Raw genomic sequence first — 20860 nt, forward strand, 5'->3', positions numbered from 1 at the left:
TTGGTTCGACCTGTTGTTTTTGGTTAATATGCCTCGAGTCTTTGAGTTCTTCCAGTCCGTCTCCAATTCTCCTTCCTGTCTCGGGTATATGGGTCTAGGTAGTTTGGTGTTGTGATTCGTGTTGTTTAGTTGTCTGTCTGTCTCCAGCAGGTATTGTTGTCTCTCGATAATGACTGTGCTGCTATCCTTGTCTTCTGGTCTTATGAACATATCCGTGTTGGATCCAAGCTCCCGGATTGTCTGTCTTTCTCTCCGGGTAAGATTCTGTTTGTCTCCTGTATTTCACTGTGACAGGGCAGAGACCTGATTGAAGGATTCAAACATGGGAGTTCTGGGAAAGATGAGCAAGGATTTGGGAGGTGACGACATGTTCAAAGAGTTTGGAGAGGAGAGGGAGGTTGAAGATGGACAGTAAGGATGGCAGGGTCAAGGGTTTGTTTTATTGAGGGGGTGATGATGGCAGATTTGAAGGACAGAGGGACAGTACCCGAAGAGAGAGAAATGTTGACAACATCCATGGACACAGGGTAGTTGGCTGATCAGTAGCTTAGTGGGAATAGGGTCGATGGAGCAGGAGCTGGGTCTCATGGACAAGATGAGCACTGAGAGGGCAGATGGGAGAGAAACTAGAGAAAGATGTGGGTTTAGGGCTCGGGAAAGGATGAAATTTAGAGACAGTTTGGTCCGGTGGGCTCGTGGAAGGGAGGGAAGCAGCAGAGGCAGCTGATCGGATTTACTCAATCTCAGTCACAAAGAAGTTCCACAAGCTCCTCACACTTCTTGTTGGAGGTGAGGATGGAAGTGACAGGGGAGAGCGAGAGTACTTCAAAAGGAACTAACTTGTGTCAGAGATATTAAAAAGTTTCAACACTGCACATTTAACACTAATCTAATTTATTTGACTTTTAGCCAGAATATTAGCCCCTGTAAATGAGCATAGACCCAAATGAACATGGTTCAGTCCTGAATGTGAGTAACAGCAAAATCCAATCACTGCAGTTACTTGTGGCCTTGTTGGTGTCTCAGGAGGTGGGATGAAGTGCCGAATCCCTTCCCACACTTGGAGCAGGTGCACGGTCTCTCTCCAGTGTGAACTCGCTGGTGCTTCCGCAGTGCGGATGACTCAGTGAATCCCTTCCCACACTTGGAGCAGGTGAATGGCCTCTCCCCAGTGTGAATTCGCTGGTGCTTCTGTAGGTTGAATGACTGAGTGAATCCCTTCCCACACTTGGAGCAGGTGAATGGCCTCTCCCCTGTGTGAATCCGCTGATGGACAGCGAGGTGAGATGATCGTCTGAAACCATTCCCGCAGTGAGAGCACCTAAACGGTCTCTCATCAGTGTGAACACGTTGATGGTGCATCAGTTCTCCAGAACTTTTATAGTAATTCCCGCAGTCTGGGCATTGAAACGGCCTCTCATCAGTGTGACTGCGTCGATGAGTTTCCAGCTGGGATGGGTAAGTGAATCCTTTCCCACAGTCCTCACATTTCCATGGTTTCTCCTCAGTGTGACTGCATTTGTGGTTTGTGAGGCCTGATGATAGAGCGAATCCTCGTCCACACAAACAAATCAGGTACGGTTTCTCCCCACTGTGAACAATGTTTTTTCCTTCCATGTTCAAAATCCGCTGATATTCAGGATATGATAAATTGAGGACTCTGTCAGATCCTGATGTGATGTTTGGTTTGAGTTTCCGTACTTTCAATCCTCCCCTTTGAACACCCTGTGAAACTGATTTAAAAACAGAAAATAGGGAATGAGAGAGAACCCACAAAAACACAAAGGCACGTTGTGAAATTGAGCTGAATGAATCTGGCTGCTTGTGGGGCGGCACTGAGAAAAAGTGACCATGAAAACAGCTGGATTGTCATAAAAACCCAACTGACCTCTTTGGGAGGAGAGAGAAAGAGGTGAAGAGGGATCTTGTATATCTACACGACATATTAACATTTGCTTTGCCACATATTAGTTAGCAAAGCAAATTCTACCTTGAGCTTCATAAACAGTAATATTGATACTGGAACTATGCTTCTGGTGGCACAGTGATTAGCACTGCTACCTCACAGCGCCAGGGACCCGGGTTCAATTCCGGCCTTGGTGAATGTGTGGAGTTTGCACTTTCTCCCCGTGTCTGCGTGTGTTTCCACCCGGTGCTCAGGTTTCCTCTAACAGTCCAAAGAAGAGAAAGTGAGGTGTATTGGCCTGATAAATTGCCCGTTAGTGTCCAGGTTAGGTGGGGCTATGGGGTTACAGGGACAGGGTAGGGATGTGGGCCTGGGCAGCGTGCCCTTTCAGAGAATCGGTGCAGACTTGATGGGCCGAATGGCCTCCTTCTGCACTGTAGGAATTCTATGGTTCTAATTCTATTCTATGAATCTTTATAAAGCTCTGGTCACCACGCTTCAGGAAGGTTGTGAAGGTTCTTGAGAAGGTGCAGAGGAGATTTACCAGAATGGTTCCAGCAAAGGAGGTTGAGGGGAGATTTGATTCAGGTACACAAGATTATCGGGTGGGCACGGGAGCAATAGGTCAGAACGTGAGAGCATTGAGGGTGAACTAGAGAATAGGGACATTGGGGCTCTGAGGCAGAGCAGACAGGGAGATGTTGCTGAACACAGCGGGTCTGGTGGCCTGAAGTGCATATGTTTTAATGCAAGAAGTATTACGGGTAAGGCAGATGAACTTAGAGCTTGGATTAGTACTTGGAACTATGATGTTGTTGCCATTACAGAGACCTGGTTAAGGGAAGGGCAGGATTGGCAGCTAAACGTTCCAGGATTTAGATGTTTCAGGCGGGATAGAGGGGGATGTAAAAGGAGAGGCGGAGTTGCGCTATTGGTTAGGGAGAATATCACAGCTGTACTGCGGGAGGACACCTCAGAGGGCAGTGAGGCTATATTGGTAGAGATCAGGAATAAGAAGGGTGCAGTCACAATGTTGGGGGTTATACTACAGGCCTCCCAACAGCCAACGGGAGATAGAGGAGCAGATAGGTAGACAGATTGTGGAAAAGAGTAAAAACAACAGGGTTGTGGTGATGGGAGACTTCAAGTTCCCCAATATTGACTGGGACTCGCTTCGTGCCAGGGGCTTAGACGGGGCAGAGTTTGTAAGGAGCATCCAGGAGGGCTTCTTAAAACAATATGTAGACAGTCCAACTAGGGAAGGGGTGATACTGGACCTGGTATTGGGGAATGAGCCCGGCCAGGTGGTAGATGTTTCAGTAGGGGAGCATTTCGGTAACAGTGACCACAATTCAGTAATTTTTAAAGTACTGGTGGACAAGGATAAGAGTGGTCCTAGGATGAATGTGCTAAATTGGGGGAAGGCTAATTATAACAATATTAGGCGGGAACTGAAGAACCTAGATTGGGGGTGGATGTTTGAGGGCAAATCAACATCTGACATGTGGGAGGCTTTCAAGTGTCAGTTGAAAGGAATTCAGGACCGGCATGTTCCTGTGAGGATGAAGGATAAATATGGCAATTTTCGGGAACCTTGGATAACGAGAGATATTGTAGGCCTCGTCAAAAAGAAAAAGGAAGCATTTGTCAGGGTTAAAAGGCTGGGAAAAGACAAAGCCTGCGTGGAATATAAGGAAAGTATGAAGGAACTTAAGCAAGGAGTCAGGAGGGCTAGAAGGGGTCACGAAAAGTCATTGGCAAATAGGGTTAAGGAAAATCCCAAGGCTTTTTACACGTACATAAAAAGCAAGAGGGTAGCCAGGGAAAGGGTTGGCCCACTGAAGGATAGGCAAGGGAATCTATGTGTGGAGCCAGAGGAAATGGGCGAGGTACTCAATGAATACTTTGCATCAGTATTCACCAAAGAGAAGGAATTGGTAGATGCTGAGTCTGGAGAAGGGTGTGTAGATAGCCTGGGTCACATTGAGATCCAAAAAGACGAGGTGTTGGGTGTCTTAAAAAATATTAAGGTAGATAAGTCCCCAGGGCCTGATGGGATCTACCCCAGAATACTGAAGGAGGCTGGAGAGGAAATTGCTGAGGCCTTGACAGAAATCTTTGGATCCTCACGGTCTTCAGGGGATGTCCCGGAGGACTGGAGAATAGCCAATGTTGTTCCTCTGTTTAAGAAGGGTAGCAAGGATAATCCAGGGAACTACAGGCCGGTGAGCCTTACTTCAGTGGTAGAGAAATTACTGGAGAGAATTCTTCGAGACAGGATCTACTCCCATTTGGAAGCAAATGGACGTATTAGTGAGAGGCAGCATGGTTTTGTGAAGGGGAGGTTGTGTCTCACTAACTTGATAGAGTTTTTCGAGGAGGTTACTAAGATGATTGATGCAGGTAGGGCAGTGGATGTTGTCTATATGGACTTCAGTAAGGCCTTTGACAAGGTCCCTCATGGTAGACTAGTACAAAAGGTGAAGTCACACTGGATCAGGGGTGAGCTGGCAAGGTGGATACAGAACTGGCTAGGTCATAGAAGGCAGAGAGTAGCAATGGAAAGATGCTTTTTTAATTAGAGGGCTGTGACCAGTGGTGTTCCACAGGGATCAGTGCTGGGACCTTTGCTGTTTGTAGTATATATAAATGATTTGGAGGAAAATGTAACTGGTCTGATTAGTAAGTTTGCAGACGATAAAAAGGTTGGTGGAATTGCGGATAGCGATGAGGACTGTCAGAGGATACAGCAGGATTTAGATTGTTTGGAGACTTGGGCGGAGAGATGGCAGATGGGAGTTTAATCCGTATCCGTAGTTAGGCCACACTTGGAGTATAGTGTTCAATTCTGGTCGTCACACTACCAGAAGGATGTGGAGGCTTTAGAGAGGGTGCAGAAGAGATTTACCAGAATGTTGCCTGGTATGGTGGGCATTAGCTATGAGGAGCGGTTGAATAAACTCGGTTTGTTCTCACTGGAACGAAGGAGGTTGAGGGGCGACCTGATAGAGGTCTACAAAATTATGAGGGGCATAGACAGAGTGGATAGTCAGAGGCTTTTCCCCAGGGTAGAGGGGTCAATTACTAGGGGGCATAGGTTTAAGGTGAGAGGGGCAAGGTTTAGAGTAGATGTACGAGGCAAGTTTTTTACGCAGAGGGTAGTGGGTGCCTGGAACCCGCTACCGGAGGAGGTGGTGGAAGCAGGGACGATAGTGACATTTAAGGGGCATCATGACAAATACATGAATAGGATGGGAATAGAGGGATACGGACCCAGGAAGTGTAGAAGATTGTAGTTTAGTCGGGCAGCATGGTCTGCACGGGCTTGGAGGGCCGAAGGGCCTGTTCCTGTGCTGTACATTTCTTTGTTCTTTGTTGCATTACGCCAGGTTTCCATCGGGTGGACGAAGAAACTCTGTTTCCATTCACTGATCGTACAAGCAGTCGGGATACAGATTTAAAGTTTTGGGTAAAACCTGGATTGAACTATACAAGATCCTGAGGGGTCTTGACAGGGTGGATGTGGAGAGGATGTTTCCTCTTATGGGAGAATCTAGAACGAGGGCATCACTGTTGCAAAATAAGGGGTCGCCCATTTCAGATGGAGATGAGGATTTTTTATTCTCTTAAGGGTTGTAAGACTTTGGAACTCACTTCCTTAAAAGGCAGTGGAAGCAGAGTCTTTGAATATTTTTAAGGCAGAGTTGGATAGATTCTTGATGGGTAAGGGGTGAAAGGTCATCAGGGGTAGGCAGGAATGTGGAGTTGAGGTTAGAATGAGATCAGCCGCAATCTTATTGAATGCTGAACAGGCTCGAGGGACCGAGTGGCCTGTTCCGAGTTTGTATGTAAAAGGTACAGGAGATATGAGGTGTCTGAGATGTATGTTTTTACACAGCGAGCGGCAATGACCTGAAACTTGCTGCCTATGAGGGAGTTTGAAAATAGACACAATGAATGATTTGATTTCAAAAGGAAATTGGATAGACATCTGAGGGAAATAAAGCTGCGAGGATACAGGGATAGAGCAGGAGAATGGCACTGACTGGATTGCCCCAGTGAGCTAGCATGGTCTCAATGGGCCGAATGCCCTTTGTGCCATCATGTCTCTGCCTCCTTTGTGTAATCTAGTTTTGTAATTTAACCCCAGGGGGTTCAGATATCACTCAGGTAAATCTGTGCTACACTCCCTCCGAGGCCATTCTATCCTTCCTCAGGTTTGTTGCCCAGAACTGAACACAGTTCTCCAGGTTTGGTCTAACCAGGGTTTGTGAATCTTGGGGCTTTTCCAGTCACACTGAGACCTGAAATCTTCCCCCACAGACAGAACAGACAAACCTTTTACCTTCCACACCCAGATGCTGCTGATATTCAGGTTCTGATGAATCGAGTGACTCTGTCAGATCGCGATGTGACGTTTGGTTTGCTTTTCCCGTCTGTTAAACCTCCACTTCCATTATCCTGTAAATTTACAGAAACCTCACTGTCAGTTTAGGATAGAAATTCACAACATTCTCTCGTCGCCAACTTTGATTAAATGTATTCCTGGAGGTTTAATCACATGACCTGCCCACATCCTCCAGCCATTAAATCGGTTAACAGATCCATCCTTGCGACACACTGCCTTCCTCGGCCAATTGGGAAGCAAAAGGACTCATTACCTTACAGGACAGTGATTGACTGTCAGCCAAACAACCTTTATCCCATTTTCAATATTTTTATATCCACTGAACAGAAATGTTCAAAGAAAATTACAAAAAAATCTTCTTTACTGTCCCAATGATTTCCCAAAGACCCCAAAATCATTCTGACTGTCCCAATGATTTCCCAGACACGAATCTCACCAAGACAGAAGGTTAAATTTGAATTCATTTAAGTCTACTGAAGACCCTGAACCCCTCAATTGTTGCAAAGACCCATCTGGTTCACTCATGTCCTTCAGTGAAGGAAATCTTCTATCCTTACCTGGTCTGGCCAACATGTGACTCCAGATCCACAGTCAGCTTGTTGACTCTTAAAATGCCCTGAGATGCCCTCAGTTCAAGGGCAATTAGGGATGGGCAGTGAATGCTGGCCCAGCCAGCGACACCCACATCCCGTGAATAAATGGAAAACAAAATTTCCATTTCACCTGGTCTGGCCGACATGATTCCAAACCACAGCAATGTGGTTGACTCTTTAAATGCCCTCTGAGATGGCCGAGCAAGCCACTCAGTTCAAGGGAAATTAGGGATGGGCAATAAATGTTGGACCAGCCAGTGACTCCGAATAAAATAAAATCCTGGAGACTCCAGTCAGTCAATCCGGGAGAGTTGGCATCCGGTCCAGGCTGGCAGCGCATGCGCCCTGCGGTTCCTTGTTCTCTGTAAAGATGGCGGCCGGTAACCCGGGCCTGTCACCGCTCAGCTCTCACTCTGTTCAGTGCTGTTTAAGACGGGATGGTTAACATTTTATTCGGGAGTTGAAGCCTCCATGGGGTATTTATGAAGCCTCCCCGGCCATCCACCGGATCCATTCCTGAAAGTCGCTCGATTGTTTCTTTCCCGCCCCTCGCACCGTCAGCGACAATCTGAACCGCGCATGTGCCAGTCACGGCCCGAACGCGCATGCTCCAGTCACAGCCGGACTCTGCGCATGTGCGCGGAAGTCCTATGATGTGGATAGAGCACATTCTCATCTGCAACGCTGTTACTGGGTGTGATTGACAACAGACCAAACACGGACAGTGAGATGTTAACGTGTTGGGGTCTGAGCAGGTTCAGGTGAACAGTGATTTTTGTCTTCCTGGACAGAACAGTTAAACTACCCCTCGCCAATAACAATGTGCTGAAATTGGATCAAATGGCCTGGGCATTTAAAGTTGTAGTGTTAACCAGTGGGAAAACTGAGGAAATCCCTTTGCACACATGACGTGTGTGTGATCTCCCTCTGAACTGCTCCTGAACTGCACATTAGATTAATTAATCACTAACTCATATTTATTCTTATCCAGTGGAAACATCTTCCACTTGTCTATCATATCAAACCTGTTCATAATCTTACAGGATCAGGTCATCCTTCATTCCCTTTTCCAGAGAAAAGGTTTACATCCTGTCCCATCTTTCTTGTCGGGTATAACCTGCAAGTTCAGACATAATTCAAATATCTTTTCCTGCATCTTCTCCAGTCTTTCTAGATCCATTTTACAATATGGAGACTTTAACTAATCTGAGCAGCAAACTCACCGTTGTCCCCAAATGCCTGTATGTTGCAGTATTTTAGTCATTTTACTTCAGCTGAATGTAAGATGGGACAGAATAAGATCCAACGAGCCTGTCTGTAACACTGTGGAACATCTACAAACTTGCCTCCTCCCCATAATGCTAAACAGTTGACTTTTCACTCTTAACCTGACAGCTATGTCATTAAGAATAATATGTCAGAGAAAGACTGGATTTCAGCTTGGTGACACCAGGCCAGACTAAATTTTAGTTCACAGGATTGTTGAGCTAAGACTTCCGGTTGCGGCTATGCCTAGGTAGGTTGCACGTTCGGCAGCTCCCGCCGGGAACGGACTTTCTGGGCTCTCCAGAGGGGCCCCAACGGCACTTGTTCGACGGCTCCCAGTGTGGGATGGTGACAGCAAGGTCCCCCCCGACATTATATGGATTGGACCAGGAGTGGAGTGGTGAAAAAAGTGATCTTGGGGCAGCGAAAGGTGCGAGGGAGGAAAAACAAGATGGCGACGGGTGGAGACCAAGCAGCATGGGCGCAGTGGTCGCAGGAGCAGCAGGAGTTTCTTAAACGCTGCTTTGAGGAGCTGAAGACAGAAATGCTGGCGCCAATGAAGGCGGCGATTGAGAAGCTTATGGAGACCCAGAAGGCCCAAGGGGCGGCGATCCGGGAGGTGCGGCAAAAAGCCTCGAGAACGAGGATGAGATCTTGGGCCTGGCGGTGAAGGTGGAGGCGCACGAGGCGCTGCACAAGAGGTGGGCGGAAAAATTCGGGGACCTGGAGAATAGGTCGAGGAGGAAGAATCTTCAGATTCTGGGTCTCCCTGAAGGAGTGGAGGGGCCCGATGCTGGGGCATATATGAGCACGATGCTCAATTCGCTGATGGGCGCGGGAGCTTTCCCGAGGCCCCTGGAGCTAGATGGGGCTCATCGGGTCCTGGCAAAGAGACCCAAAGCCAACGAGCCGCCAAGGGCTGTAGTGGTGCTTTAGGGCTTTACGGACAGAGTGTGTCCTGAGATGAGCCAAAAAAGAACGGAGCAGCAGGTGGGAGAACACGGAGATCCGAATTTACCAAGATTGGAGTACGGAGGTGGCTAAGAGGAGAGCTGGTTTCAATCGGGGTAAGGCTGTGACCATCGGAAGGGGGTGAAGTTCGGTATGCTGCAGCCAGCGCGATTGTGGGTCACATTCCAAGATCGGCACCACTATTTTGAAATGCCCGATGAGGCATGGAACTTTATACAGACTGAAATGTTGGACTCAAATTGAGGGTTTGTCATGGGGGGATGTTTACTGTGTTCACTGTGTTTATTACGTTTGGGGAATGTTCTTTTGGTTTGAGTGCTGGGTGGGGATGGGTGAATGGATTTGATGTGGGTGCTGTGGGAAGAGGGGGAGCGGAGGCCCGGGGATGGGGAGTTGGGGTAAGGCCGCAAAAAGGAGCTGCGCCAGAGGGGACGGGGCCGGCTCAGGAAAGCGCAGGCTTTTTCCCGCGTTAGGGAAGGACGGGGGGGGGTGCTGGAGAGGAGCGCACACTGACTGCCAAGGGAGGGGGGATTCTCACACTGGGAGGTCGATGGAATGGCGGGAGAGGCCGGGGTCAGCAGGAGTCAGCTGACTTACGGGAGTGTTATGGGGGGAGCAAAATGGCCAGATGTGGATCTAGCGGGGGGAGGGGGGAACAGGGTTGCTGCTGCATTGGCCAAAGGGGAGCTGGAAGTAGGAGAGGTGGTCGGGGCGGGGGTCCGCCGCCTGGGGGACTGGAGGGTGCGGGAGGCGCGGCACGTGGCTGGCCTAGAAAAGGAGGTGGTTAGTCGGCGGCGGCGGGGGGGGGGGGGAGAGGAGAGAGAGAGAGAGAGAGAGAGAGAGAGAGGAGGGGGAGGGGGAGTAGCCCCCCAATCCAGCTGATAACTTGGAATGTGAGGGGCCTGAACGGGCCGGTCAAGAGGGCCCAGGTGTTCGCGCACTTAAAGGGACTGAAGGCAGACGTGGTTATGCTCCAGGGGACACATTTGAAGGTGGCAGATCAGGTTAGGCTGAGAAAGGGATGGGTAGGGCAGGTCTTCCATTTAGGGCTGGATGCGAAGAACAGAGGGGTTGCAATTGCAATACTGGTGGGGAAGCGAGTGTCGTTTGAGCCAATAAATATTGTAGTGGATAATGGAGGTCGATATGTGATGGTGAGCGGTAGGTTGCAGGGGGTGCAGGTGGTACTGGTGAACGTATATGCCCCGAATTGGGATGATGCCGGATTTATGAAACGCATGCTGGGTCGGATTCCGGATCTGGAGGTAGGAAGCTTGATAATGGGGGGGGGACTTCAACACAGTGCTGGACTCAGCACTGGACCGCTCTAGGTCCAGGACGGGTAAGAGACCGGCTGCGGCCAAGGTGCTCAGGGGGTTTATGGACCAGATAGGGGGAGTGGACTCATGGAGGTTTGTCAGGCCGCTGGCCAGGGAATTTTCCTTCTTTTCCCACGTCCATAGAGCCTACTCCCGGATAGATTTTTTCATTTTGAGTAGGGCGCTAATCCCGAAAGTGGAGGGAACGGAATATTCGGCCATAGCCATCTCGGACCACGCCCCGCATTGGGTGGAACTGGAGTTGGGGGAGGAGAGGGACCAGCGCCCGCTGTGGCGCCTTGATGTGGGACATTTGGCGGATGAGGTGGTGTGCGGGCGGGTGCGGGGGTGCATTGAAAGATATTTGGAGGCCAACGACAATGGGGAGGTGCAGGTGGGGGTAGTCTGGGAGGCGCTGAAGGCGGTGGTCAGGGGAGAGCTAATCTCCATTAGGGCCCACAGGGAGAAGAGAGAGGGGAGGGAGAGGGAGAGGTTGGTGGGGGAGATGTTAAGGGTGGACAGGAGGTATGCAGAGGCCCCCGAGGAGGGGCTACTCAGGGAGCGACGGAACCTCCAGATGGAGTTCGACCTGTTGACCACAGGGAAAGCAGAGGCACAGTGGAGGAAAGTGCAGGGGGCGACGTATGAGTATGGGGAGAAGGCGAGTCGGATGCTGGCACACCAGCTTCGTAAGAGGGAGGCAGCGAGGGAGATTGGTGGAGTTAAGGATAGAGGGGGGAATACGGTGCGGAGTGCGGTGAGAATAAACAAGGTATTTAGGGACTTCTATGGGGATCTGTACAGGTCTGAGCCCTTAGCGGGGGAGGAGGGGATGCGACGATTCTTAGATCAGCTGAGGTTCCTGAGGTGGAGGAGGAGGTGGCTGGTTTGGGGGCGCCGATTGGGCTGGAAGAGCTGGTTAAAGGATTGGGGAGCATGCAGGCGGGGAAGGCCCCGGGGCCGGATGGGTTCCCGGTTGAATTCTACAGGAAATACGTGGACCTGCTGGGCCCGTTGCTAGTGAGGACTTTCAATAAGGCGAGGGAGGGGGGGGACCTTGCCCCCGACAATGTCTAGGGCGCTGATTTCTTTGATCCTGAAGCGGGACAAGGATCCACTGCAATGTGGGTCGTATAGACCGATCTCGCTCCTCAATGTTGATGCTAAGTTGCTGGCAAAGGTGCTGGCTACGAGTATTGAGGACTGTGTCCCGGGGGTGATCCATGAGGGGATTTGTAAAGGGTAGGCAATTGAATACAAATGTGCGGAGGCTCCTCAATGTGATTATGATGCCCTCGGTAGAGGGAGAAGCGGAGGTAGTGGCAGCTATGGACGCGGAGAAGGCCTTTGACCGGGTGGAGTGGGAGTATCTTTGGGAAGTGTTGCGGAGGTTTGGGTTCGGGGAGGGGTTCATCAGCTGGGTCAGGCTGCTGTATAGAGCCCCGGTAGCGTGTGTGGCTACGAATCGGCGGAGGTTGGAGTACTTTCGGCTGTACCAGGGGACGAGGCAGGGGTGTCCCCTGTCCCCCTTGTTGTTTGCACTGGCAATTGAGCCTCTGCCCATGGGACTAAGGGAGTCCAGGAAATGGAGGGGACTGGTCCGGGGGGGGGGGTGGGGGGGGGAGGAACACCGGGTGTCGTGTTATGCTGACGACCTGTTGCTGTATGTGGCAGATCCAGTGGAGGGGATGGCGGAGGTCATGGGGATCCTAAGGGAGTTTGGGGACTTTTCGGGGTATAAACTCAATGTGGGGAAGAGCAAGCTCTTTGTGGTGCATTCAGGGGACCAGGGAAGGGGGATAGACGAGCAACCGCTGAGGAGGGCGGAAAGGTGCTTTCGGTACCTAGGGATCCAAGTAGCTAGGCGTTGGGGGGCCCTGCACAAGCTCAATTTGACGCGGTTGGTGGAGCAGATGGAGGAGGATTTTAAAAGATGGGATATGCTGCCACTCTCACTAGCGGGTAGGGTGCAGTCGGTCAAAATGACGGTCCTCCCGAGGTTTCTCTTTGTGTTCCAGTGCCTTCCCATTATGATCCCCAAGGCCTTTTTCAAACGTGTAAGTAGGAGCATCATGGGTTTTGTGTGGGGGAATAAGGCCCCGAGGGTGAAGAGAGTGTTTCTGAAGCGTAGCAGGGACAGGGGCAGGCTGGCGCTGCCGAATTTGTGCGGCTATTATTGGGCAGCCAATGTGGCAATGATCCGTAAGTGGGTAATGAAGGGAGAGGGGGCGGCGCGGAAGAGGTTAGAGATGGTGCCCTGTGTGGGCACGAGCCTGAGGGCGCTGGCGACAGCACCGCTGCCATTCTCGGCGACAAGGTACACCACGAGTCTGGTGGTGGCGGCGACGTTGAAGATCTGGGGGCAGTGGAGGCGACACAGGGGCGAGGTGGGAGCCTCGGTTTGGTCCCCGATTCGGGAGAATCATCGGTTCGGTCCCCGATTCGGGAGAATCATCGGTTCGTCCCGGGAAGGATGGATGGGGGGTTTCGGAGCAGGGATTAGAAGAATGGGGACCTGTTCATCGATGGGACGTTTGCGAGCCTAGGGGCGCTGGAGGAGAAGTTTGGGTTACCCCCGGGAAACGCTTTCAGGTACATGCAAGTGAGGGCGTTTGTGAGGCGGCAGGTGAGGGAATTCCCGCTGCTCCCGGCACAGGGGATTCAGGACAGGGTGATTTCGGGTGTATGGGTTGGAGAAGGCAAAGTTTTGGTGATTTACCAGGAGCTGAAGGAAGAGGAGGAGGCCTCGGTGGAGGAGTTAAAGGGCAAGTGGGAGGAGGAGCTTGGGGAGGAGATAGATGAGGGTCTGTGGGCTGATGCCCTGAGTAGGGTTCATTCTTCCTCTTCTTGCGCCAGGCTCAGCCTAATACAGTTCAAAGTTACTCACAGAGCACATATGACAGGGGCGAGTTTGAGTAGGTTCTTTGGGGTGGAGGACAGGTGTGGGAGGTGCTCGGGAAGCCCGGCAAATCACGTCCATATGTTCTGGTCGTGCCCGGCGCTGGATGGGTTTTGGAGGGGTTTTGCGAGGACTATGTCCAAGGTGGTGAAAGCCCGGGTCAAGCCGAGTTGGGGGTTGGAATTATTTGGGGTACCGGACGAGCCGGGAGTGCAGGAGGCGAAAGATGCCGGTATCCTGGCCTTTGCGTCCCTGGTAGCCTGGCGGAGGAATTTGCTATTGTGGAAAGATGCGAAGCCCCCTAGTGTGGAAGCTTGGATCAATGACATGGCAGGGTTCATCAAGCTGGAGAGGATAAAGTTTGCCTTGCGAGGGTCTGTGCAGGGGTTCCTCAGGCGGTGGCAACCGTTCCTAGACTGTCTCGCAGAGCGTTAGGAGGAGGTCAGCAGCAGCCCAGGGGCGGGGGAGGGGTTTCGTTTGGGGGGGGCGTTTGGGTGGGTGGGGCTTCCCTATTGATGCTTTTAAATGTCATATGGGGGGTTATTGTATATGGGGGAAATCCAATGTATAATTTTTGATTGTTGTGTTCTTGTTTCTTTCTTTTTGTTGGGGGGGGGGGGGGGGGTTTGTTGAAAATCTGTTGAAAAATTTGAATAAATATATTTTTTTTTAAAAAGGATTGTTGAGCTAATTTCTCCATACAAGATGCCACTGACGATCCCTGAACTGTCAAACAAACGGAAGGAATTTATATGTACGCTCTGTTCATCTTAAAAGTGTTGATTCTGCTGTTACTGTCACTGTTAATCAGACCCAGAACTGAACCATCTTCATTCTGACAATTGGGGTTTATTTCAAATCTCTGTAACTGAGCTGGGCTAGAGTTTAATATCTTGTTGTTTGTGAAATAAATCAGCTTTGTCTCAAACACACTGTGTCAAGTCCTTGATTTCTCTAGGGGGAAAGGAAATTAATTGATGGCCACGTGCCACCAGGCCATGCCAGTCAGTCTTTTTTTTTAAAATAAACATTTTATTGAGCTATTTATGGTTTTACAACAAAATAAACAATGTGCACAAAAATATAAACATAGTGCAAAAGCCGTCTTCCTCCCTTGCAGGTCCCACCTTCACCAACCAGAAGGTAGGGATGTGGAGGTCGTGGTCGCAATGGACGCAGAGAAGGCTTTTGATCGGGTGGAATGGGAATATCTGTGGGAGGTACAGGGGCGGTTTGGATTTGGACGGGGCTTTATTGACTGGGTCAGGCTGTTGTATCAGGCTCCTGTTGAGAGCGTATGGACAAACAGGTCAACATCGAACTATTTCAGGCTGCATCAGCAGACGAGACAGGGATGCCCCCTCTCCCCACTAAGTCAAACAAATTCTGATAGCTCAGCAGTTTCTGGAAACATTCTGATTGAAAGTGTTATTTTTTTAAAATAAAGATCTAGTCATTGCAATATAATTACCTAATATACCAATTCACTAATGATAATCAATGTTCACTACAGAATAATTATAAATGTAATTATGGTTTTTTGCTATTAAATCAAAACATAGTTAATATAGAAAAGGTACCGAAGATGAAATGGCTGCAGGAAGCCACGTGTTGGAGGTATAACGTGTTGGAGGTATAAAAGTGTTTTTTGCCATGAAATCAATACATAGTTAATATTAAAAAGGTACAGAAGGTGAAATGGCTGCAGGAGGCACATGTTTGAGAGCTTCTTTGACCTTGTTTAAAATAAAGGGCTTCCTTGACCTTGTTACTAATAGTAAGAGGTTTTGCAACACCAGGTTAATGTCCAACAGGTTTGTTTCGATGTCACTAGCTTTCGGAGCGCTGCTCCTTCCTCAGGTGAATGAAGAGGTATGTTCCAGAAACATATATATATATATATATAGACAGATTCAAAGATGCCAGACAATGCTTGGAATGCGAGCATTAGCAGGTGATTAAATCTTTACAGATCCAGAGATGGGGTAACCCCAGGTTAAAGAGGTGTGAATTGTATCAAGCCAGGACAGTTGGTAGGATTTCGCAGGCCAGATGGTGGGGGATGAATGTAATGCAACATGAATCCCAGGTCCCGGTTGAGGCCGCACTCATGTGTGCGGAACTTGGCTATAAGTTCCTGCTCGACGATTCTGCGTTGTCGCGCGTCCTGAAGGCCGCCTTGGAGAACGCTTACCTTGTTACTAATGACAGTGAATGTACTATGAAATAACAATTTTAAAACTAAATGTGATTACACATGCGAACTTACAGCTTCTTACATCACAACAGTGAATATGTTTCAAAAGAACTCCACTGGCTTTGAAAGACTTCAGAAGGTCCAGTGGCAGTACAAGGTGTTATAGAAATGTACAATTGTTCTAATAGTCCGCAAACTAGGATATACCCCTCTCTCTGGATCTGGAAAGACTTAATTACCTGCGAATGCTCGCATCTTTGACTTTGTCTATATATATATATATGTCTCTAGAACATACGTCTTCATTTACCTGAGGAAGGAGCAGTGCTCTGAAAGCTAGTGATTTGAAACAAACCTGTTGGACTTTAACCTGGTGTTGTAAGACTTCTATCTCTGGGATGATGCTGAAGGGGTTGCTCCAGATCAGGGGGCGGGGCTGGAAGAATGACCGAGAGCGACTGGTCCTCCAGCCAATCAGAGTGAACGGGAGCCGGAGCAAAAGCCGGGGCTCCCACTCACTACGCATGCGCCCCGCCACACACTTCGTCCACCCGGGCCTGTGTCGGGGAAAAGCCCGAGCAGCGTTCCCCGGTTCAACTGCCGTATCCGAGCTTAGTATTCGGGGCTTGGGGCCGACACGGAGTGTTTATCAAGCTTCCCGACCCATCCACCGGCTCTATCACAACTCACCGAGCGGGATCTGACCGGCGGAGCATCTCCACCCGACCGCCTGAATCCTCAGCTGCCAGCGGTACTGCGCATGCTCCAATTCACGTGGGAGACCGGGGATCAGCCCCGCCTCTCATTCACTCCGATTGGTTGGAGGACCCGCTGCAACCACACGGTCTTCCAGGCCCACCCCTCTCTTCCTATTGGTCTAGAGCTGCTGTCAATTACTCCTTGGGCATCGTGAACTGGAGCATGCGCAGTGTCGATGCTGGACTCGGCCGGGAGGTTTCACTGAAACCCGGTGGAGGCTCCAAACCCCAATAAGAAGTTTCCGGGCCCGGGTTTGCATCGAGACAGCTGCGGCCTGCTCCCGGTGACAGACCTGAGTTAACGGCCGCCGTCTCTTTCGAGGCTGCAAACCCGCAGGGGGCAAAACATCAGAGATAGAGTTTGTTATGAAACCAATGGGATGTAAAACAGGAGGTCAGGGTTACAGTCAACAACAACAACTTCTATTGAGATAACACCTTTAACATCAGAAATCATCCCAGTCAACTTCACAGGAACATTATAAAACAAAGTGAGACACCCAGACACAAAAGGAGATATTAGGGCAGGTGACCAAAAACTTGGTCAAAGAGATGAGTTTTAAAGAGTCTGAAAGGAGGTGAGTGAGGTGGAGACGGGGAGGTTTAGGGAGGGAATTCAGTGCTTGGGGCCGAAGGAACTTAAAACCATGGCGGAGTAATTGGAATCGAGAGTGTACAAGAGTCCAGGATCAGAGCTGTGCAGATATCTCGGGGGATTTGGTGGCTGGAGGAGAGACAAAGAGAGATGAGGCCATGGAGGGATTTGAAAACAAGGGTGAGAATTGACTAGGAGCGAATGCAAGTCTCGGAGCACAGGGATCATAGGGGAAAGGAACTGGCTGTGAATTAAGACATGGGTAGCAGACTTTTGGATGGCTTTAAGTTTAAGTAAGAGGTAGAATGTGGGAGAGCAGCCAGGTGTGTAATGGAATTGTCGAATCGGGAGGTGGCGATGGTAAAATGCCTTTGTATCTAAAAAGGTTAGGTGGGGTTACGGGGATTGGAGAAGGTGTGGACTTAGCTAGGGTGCTCTTTCCAAGGGCTGGTACAGACTCGATGGGCTGAATGGCCTCCTTCTGCACTGTAAATTCTATGAGGTCAGAAGCTCATATTGGATCAAGTATGAAACCAAGTTTACAAAGAGACTAGCTAAGTCTCAGACTGTTGCCAGGGAGATGGATAAAGTCAGGGGAAAACAGCAGCAGCCAGAGCAGTGGCACCACGGCTGGCTCTGATGTTCAGAAGGGAGGGTCAAAGCGCAGAAGGGTAATAGTAATAGGGGACTCTATAGTCAGGGGCACAGATAGGCGCTGCTGTGGACATGAAAGAGACTCCAGGATGGTATGTTGCCTCCCTGGTGCCAGGGTCCAGGATGTCTCCAAACGGGTAGAGGGAATCCTGAAGGGGGAGGGCAAACAGGCAGAGGTCGTTGTACATATTGGTACTAACGACATAGGCAGGAAGGGGCATGAGGTCCTGCAGCAGGAGTTCAGGGAGCTAGGCAGAAAGTTAAAAGACAGGACCTCGAGGGTTGTAATCTCGGGATTACTCCCTGTGCCACGTGCCAGTGAGGCTAGAAATAGGAAGATAGAGCAGATAAACACGTGGCTAAACAGCTGGTGTAGGAGGGAGGGTTTCCATTATCTGGACCACTGGGAGCTCTTCCGGGGCAGGTGTGACCTGTATAAGAAGGACGGGTTGCATCTAAACCGGAGAGGCATAAATATCCTGGCCGCGAGGTTTGCTAGTGTCACACGGGAGGGTTTAAACTAGTATGGCAGGGGGGTGGGCATGGGAGCAATAGGTCAGAAGGTGAGAGCATTGAGGGAGAACTAGGGAATAGGGACAGTGTGGCTCTGAGGCAGAGCAGACGGGGAGAAGTTGCTGAACACAGCGGGTCTGGTGGCCTGAAGTGCATATGTTTTAATGCAAGGAGCATTACGGGTAAGGCAGATGAACTTAGAGCTTGGATTAGTACTTGGAACTATGATGTTGTTGCCATTACAGAGACCTGGTTGAGGGAAGGGCAGGATTGGCAGCTAAATGTTCCAGGATTTAGATGTTTCAGGCGGGATAGAGGGGGATGTAAAAGGGGAGGCGGAGTTGCGCTACTTGTTCGGGAGAATATCACAGCTGTACTGCGAGAGGACACCTCAGAGGGCAGTGAGGCTATATGGGTAGAGATCAGGAATAAGAAGGGTGCAGTCACAATGTTGGGGGTATACTACATGCCTCCCAACAGCCAGCGGGAGATAGAGGAGCAGATAGGTAGACAGATTTTGGAAAAGAGTAAAAACAACAGGGTTGTGGTGATTGGAGACTTCAACGTCCCCAATATTGACTGGGACTCACTTAGTGCCAGGGGCTTAGACAGGGCGGAGTTTGTAAGAAGCATCCAGGAGGGCTTCTTAAAACAATATGTAGACAGTCCAACTAGGGAAGGGGCGGTACTGGACCTGGTATTGGGGAATGAGCCCGGCCAGGTGGTAGATGTTTCAGTAGGGAGCATTTCGGTAACAGTGACCACAATTCAGTAAGTTTTAAAGTACTGGTGGACAAGGATAAGAGTGGTCCTAGGATGAATGTGCTAAATTGGGGGAAGGCTAATTATAACAATATTAGGCGGGAACTGAAGAACCTAGATTGGGGGCGGATGTTTGAGGGCAAATCAACATCTGACATGTGGGAGGCTTTCAAGTGGCAGTTGAAAGGAATACAGGACCGGCATGTTCCTGTGAGGAAGAAAGATAAATACGGCAATTTTCGGGAACCTTGGATGACGAGTGATATTGTAGGCCTCGTCAAAAGGAAAAAGGAGGCATTTGTCAGGGCTAAAAGGCTGGGAACAGACTAAGCCTGCGTGGAATATAAGGAAAGTAGGAAGGAACTTAAGCAAGGAGTCAGGAGGGCTAGAAGGGGTCACAAAAAGTCATTGGCAAATAGGGTTAAGGAAAATCCCAAGGCTTTTTACACGTACATAAAAAGCAAGAGGGTAGCCAGGGAAAGGGTTGGCCCACTGAAGGATAGGCAAGGGAATCTATTTGTGGAGCCAGAGGAAATGGGCGAGGTACTAAATGAATACTTTGCATCAGTATTCACCAAAGAGAAGGAATTAGTAGATGTTGAGTCGGGAGAAGGGGGTGTAGATAGCCTGGGTCACATTGTGATCCAAAAAGACGAAGTGTTGGGTGTCTTAAAAAATATTAAGGTACATAAGTCCCCAGGGCCTGATGGGATCTACCCCAGAATACTGAAGGAGGCTAGAGAGGAAATTTCTGAGGCCTTGACAGAAATCTTTGGATCCTCGCTCTCTTCAGGGGATGTCCCGGAGGACTGGAGAATAGCCAATGTTGTTCCTCTGTTTAAGAAGGGTAGCAAGGATAATCCCGGGAACTACAGGCCGGTGAGCCTTACTTCAGTGGTAGGGAAATTACTGGAGAGAATTCTTCGAGACAGGATCTACTCCCATTTGGAAGCAAATGGACGTATTAGTGAGAGGCAGCACGGTTTTGTGAAGGGGAGGTCGTGTCTCACTAACTTGATAGAGTTTTTCGAGGAGGTCACTAAGATGATTGATGCAGGTAGGGCAGTAGATGTTGTCTATATGGACTTCAGTAAGGCCTTTGACAAGGTCCCTCATGGTAGACTAGTACAAAAGGTGAAGTCACACGGGATCAGGGGTGAGCTGGCAAGGTGGATACAGAACTGGCTAGGCCATAGAAGGCAGAGAGTAGCAATGGAGGGATGCTTTTCTAATTGGAGGGCTGTGACCAGTGGTGTTCCACATGGATCAGTGCTGGGACCTTTGCTGTTTGTAGTATATATAAATGATTTGGAGGAAAATGTAACTGGTCTGATTAGTAAGTTTGCAGACGACACAAAGGTTGGTGGAATTGCGGATAGCGATGAGGACTGTCGGAGGATACAGCAGGATTTAGATTGTCTGGAGACTTGGGCGGAGAGATGGCAGATGGCGTTTAATCCGGACAAATGTGAGGTAATGCATTTTGGAAGGTCTAATGCAGGTCGGGAATATACAGTGAATGGTAGAACCCTCAAGAGTATTGAAAGTCAAAGAGACCTAGGAGTACAGGTCCACAGGTCATTGAAAGGGGCAACACAGGTGGAGAAGGTAGTCAAGAAGGCATACGGCATGCTTGCCTTCATTGGCCGGGACATTGAGTATAAGAATTGGCAAGTCATGTTGCAGCTGTATAGAACCTTAGTTAGGCCACACTTGGAGTATAGTGTTCAATTCTGGACGCCACACTACCAGAAGGATGTGGAGGCTTTAGAGAGGGTGCAGAAGAGATTTACCAGAATGTTGCCTGGTATGGAGGGCATTAGCTATGAGGAGCGATTGAATAAACTCGGTTTGTTCTCACTGGAACGAAGGAGGTTGAGGGGAGACCTGATAGAGGTCTACAAAATTATGAGGGGCATAGACAGAGTGGATAGTCAGAGGCTTTTCCCCAGGGTAGAGGGGTCAATTACTAGGGGGCATAGGTTTAAGGTGAGAGGGGCAAGGTTTAGAGTAGATGT

The 20860-nt window shown here is 49.6% G+C and overlaps 1 protein-coding gene across 2 annotated transcripts; it reads right to left on the minus strand.

The window, feature by feature from the left end:
• Positions 1-877: 877 nt before the first annotated feature.
• Positions 878-16326, minus strand: LOC140418575 (uncharacterized). Of its 2 annotated transcripts, none has more exons than XM_072502100.1 (3): positions 16251-16326; positions 6252-6367; positions 878-1733 (listed from the first exon to the last, which is right to left on the minus strand). In XM_072502100.1, the coding sequence occupies exon 3, from the start codon at positions 1615-1617 to the stop codon at positions 1000-1002; it is 618 nt and encodes a 205-aa protein (XP_072358201.1). In that variant the 5' UTR covers positions 1618-1733; positions 6252-6367; positions 16251-16326; the 3' UTR covers positions 878-999. The 2 variants fall into 2 exon arrangements, with proteins under 2 accessions (XP_072358201.1, XP_072358202.1); XM_072502101.1 differs by having other exon boundaries at positions 6245-6367.
• Between the last annotated feature and the right edge of the window lie 4534 nt (positions 16327-20860).

The sequence above is a fragment of the Scyliorhinus torazame genome, chromosome 5 (assembly GCF_047496885.1).
Source record: "Scyliorhinus torazame isolate Kashiwa2021f chromosome 5, sScyTor2.1, whole genome shotgun sequence".
Taxonomy (NCBI): domain Eukaryota; kingdom Metazoa; phylum Chordata; class Chondrichthyes; order Carcharhiniformes; family Scyliorhinidae; genus Scyliorhinus; species Scyliorhinus torazame.